The 3,579-nt window shown below is 42.3% G+C and overlaps 1 protein-coding gene across 3 annotated transcripts in view; it reads right to left on the bottom strand.

Moving 5' to 3' along the window:
* topaz1 (testis and ovary specific TOPAZ 1) overlaps positions 1-3,579 on the bottom strand; it is a 14,263-nt gene that overhangs the window by 8,952 nt on the left and 1,732 nt on the right. For 2 of the 3 annotated variants that reach the window (XM_016441986.1, XM_016441987.1), the window contains exons 2-4: positions 609-2,496; positions 362-432; positions 120-181 (exon numbers count right to left, since the gene is read on the bottom strand). In XM_016441986.1, coding sequence (XP_016297472.1) covers positions 120-181; positions 362-432; positions 609-2,496 — 2,021 coding nt within the window. Of the gene's footprint in view, positions 1-119; positions 182-361; positions 433-608; positions 2,989-3,579 lie in introns of all 3 variants that reach the window. The other variant, XM_016441985.1, reaches the window with a different exon arrangement.

The following is a 3,579-nucleotide window of genomic DNA, read 5'->3' as shown; positions in this document are numbered from 1 at the left end:
TATCGGCAAGTACCAAAAATAAAAGTATCGGTATCGGGCGAGTACTGGAAAAAGTGGTATCGGTGCATCCCTAATTGTCAGCAATATTATTACAAATACAAAATGTTTTAGAGACTGACCTCTGAATTTGAAATACTCATTCCCTGGACAGGCTGAACTCTGTAATTGTCTGTCTCCTTAACTGAAGGTGAGAAACAGAAGTTGTCACTTTTTTGTAAAAATAAATCTGAATATTTGAAGGAAAACAAAATTTTATCCATAAAGACAATGGGACCTTTGCACACACTAATTAAACTCATAAATCAGCATTTGGACAGTAACAAACATCAAATTAACATGGTTCAAAATATTTCAGTCAGACCTGTCAGACAACCACCATCTTTCACACTATCAGTCTTGACGTCTGCAGCAGTTGGGCAAGATTCACTGGAGCTTTAAAAAAAAAAATGACATGAAGGCAAACTGAAGAAACCGAACAAATGCTAAAGCTACATGTATCATTAAAAAAAGACATTCATGCAAACAGCAATCTTTCAGTCATACGGCCTTCTTCGGGCATTTAAAAAGATCTATCATTATGTACAATTATTAAATATTACATGACTTACCCATCTGCATTTAGGTCCCAGACAATCTTGCAATGGTTCCCTGTTTGTAGTTTCTCTGTCTTCGGCGGTGACTTTCCATTCTCCTCTGCTGATGTGTCCTGTTTACTCACAGTTTCAGTGACAACAGCACCAAATAACTCTGGATCATCTTGTATGACGTCCAGTACAAGGACGTCTTCTTCATATGCTCGAGAAACATCCAGGAAGCTGACGGCAACCGCTGGAAATTGTGGAGGGGTGGGGCCTCGTTCTTCATCATTCATCAGACTTGTCCCACCGCCATCAGACTGTGAGCTCACAGCAGCATCATGCTCCACAGAGTCATCTGATGACAGACTAGTGACATGTTCGTTTTCATCTTCAGAAGAGGAGTCTGTAACTGTACAGCTGTCAAATTCTTGCTTTTGCTTCTCTTCTCCTGAACAGTCAGGATTGCTGCCGGCTGTATGCAGTGTGGCATCAGGATCCTGGTCCATTGCGGAAGTTGTCGTCACTAAAGGAGGATGCTGTGCTTTTAGCATTTCTACTTTAAGACATATTTCCGAAAGCGACCCAGGGTTATAGAGAGTTTGTCCGTCACTATTTTCGTTCCACTCTTGATCCTCAACTGACTGAGCTCTTGAGGTTTGGCTAACAGGATGGGTACTGATCTCAAGATCCGATACATCTTTGGACAATTTTTGATCTTCATCCCTTATGAAATCAGCCTGAATTTCGGACCCACTTGAGAGCGCTTTCTGATCAGACTTCTTGAGCAGGCAATGATTTTTTAAAAGACCGCACTCCTCTAATGATGTTGCATAGCCAAGACCATTAAATTTGCAGATGTTAACCTGTTCAGTCACTGCAGGTACAGAGGACTCAAGAACATCCTCCAAAGCTTTCTTCAGACTTTGGTTTGACTCAGGCTCTGCCGGTTTGGAAACATGAGTCAATATGACTTTTGGACTGTGCACTAGACCCCTTGGAGTCCTTTCAGGTGTGCAAGTGGGCGGTTTTTCACCAAAAGCAGAAGGATGCTGCTCCAGTATGTCTCTACTTTCTAAACTGTAACTGTTGTGGTCTGCAAGTCTCGAAATAAAACTATCCTGTGTCATTGTACGACTTGGATTAAGACTTTGTGCTCGACCTTTCGGAGTCCTTTCCAACACTGCTAATGTGTTCTCACCTGGCACAAATGAATAAAGTGGTTGCCTCTCCAGTACCTCTCTTGTTTCATCACTGCTTTTGCTTTGCTTTGTGGGTTTGGACATTTCGTTTTGAATGTCTTTATCTGATAAGCATTCAGGTGCTCCACTGAGAGGAGTTTGAACGATAGCCGGAAATGAAGTGGTTACAATCCAGCGGGGTCCAGTGTGCAGCGGTGACCTGGGGTCGTTAGGAGGGCCTGTTCTAGGGAAGGGCCAGGTCTTGTATGTGCGAGCGCATGATGATTGAGGGAAAAATATGTAGGCTTGCACTCGCTGGCAGGAGAAACTCTCAGGCGAGTTCACTTCACTGTCAGAATCCTCATTACTACGGTCTTCCTCTTTCTCTTCATCCAGTGAATGACCACTGTTCTCCCCATCATCATCACCACCTCTGAAACCAAAACCATTGACAGCAACCCGTCTGAGTATTAGAGGTGGTACACGACGCGCCTGGCTGGTAGGACTTTCAGAGATGTTTTTCATTGGACAGGCCTTGTCTTTCTCACAGAAATGCAAAACAGGACCATTGTCATCACACCCTGGGAGTACCGAGTCAGTTCCTTCGACGTCGGTCTGTCTCATACTCTCACAGTCTAGATTCCTTGCAAGACAAGCATCCCATTCCTTGGCAGATCCATCAGGAGTCTCAGCTGTGTCTGAAACATACGTGCTGCCCGTAGCTCCAGATGGTGGATCACCTGATGAAAAAGAAGCACAGCTATGGGTTGGTGTGGAAACTTCCCAGGACTGGTTGGCAATCTTACTTCTACACTCCTTGATGTCATGGAGATGAGGATGCACAAGAAAATCAAATTTTTTCCTTAAGCACTGCACTCTTTTGCACTTCCTCTTTTGTCTTTGTACAGCTGGTAAGACACATGAGAAATCACGAGAGGCTATGTCAAACACTCTGGCTACATCGCACAGATTCACCATGGGGTATTTCTCGAAGCGGAAATTCATTGCGGTCGGGGACTCTGAGATATGACCAGCATCTTTCTGGCACACAGTCTGGCTGGGGCGGTCAGCTCTAGATCTGTGACTGAGTAAAGAGGCCAGATTCTTACTAGGGGGAGGAGTGTATTTTACATCACCACACAAAGCACAGCATGAATTTTTCACCAATCGTTTGCGGTTTTTCCTTGTGTCTGACCTAAGCTGTCGTCTCAGCTCAAGTTTTGAACTGATATCTGCAATCAGAGACAAAGAAGGTGAGAAGGGTGAGAGCAAAATGCAATACTAATATAAAGAGCCTACCTATAACTATCTCCCAAAACCCTGATAATTCCATTAAACTCCATTAATTAGAGTGATCTTATCTTAAAGGGATTCTTCACCCCAAAATTTAAATTCGTCCATTTACTCATCCTCATGCGTCTAGATATATGCCTTTTTGTTCAGATGAACACAAATGGAGATTTTTAGAAGGAAAATCCATCTCTCTGAGGCAATATAATACAAGTGGATAGTGACCCAAAAGTTGATGCTTCAAAAACAACACCAACCTTGTTCACAATGTTGCTTATATGACGCCAGTGAATGAATCGATGTCTTTTGAATTGCAACGATAGGCATATGAAAAATTATTGAATACGCTTCATTTTAAACTTAAACTATAAACCATCACTTCTGGCCCATTGATTCATTAACTGGGGTCAGATGGATTACCATTACAATCACATTGTGTGGTTTTTTAAGCACCAAATTGTGGGTTTCAATCCACTTGCATTATATAGACTCACAGAAATTGATTTTTTTTTTTTTTTTTAAAATTTTATTTA

Source organism: Sinocyclocheilus anshuiensis, unplaced genomic scaffold (genome assembly GCF_001515605.1).
Source record: "Sinocyclocheilus anshuiensis isolate Anshui unplaced genomic scaffold, SAMN03320099.WGS_v1.1 scaffold195, whole genome shotgun sequence".
Lineage (NCBI taxonomy): Eukaryota > Metazoa > Chordata > Actinopteri > Cypriniformes > Cyprinidae > Sinocyclocheilus > Sinocyclocheilus anshuiensis.
Note: the sequence above shows the minus strand (reverse complement) of the source record. Positions and strands in the feature narration are given on the sequence as shown.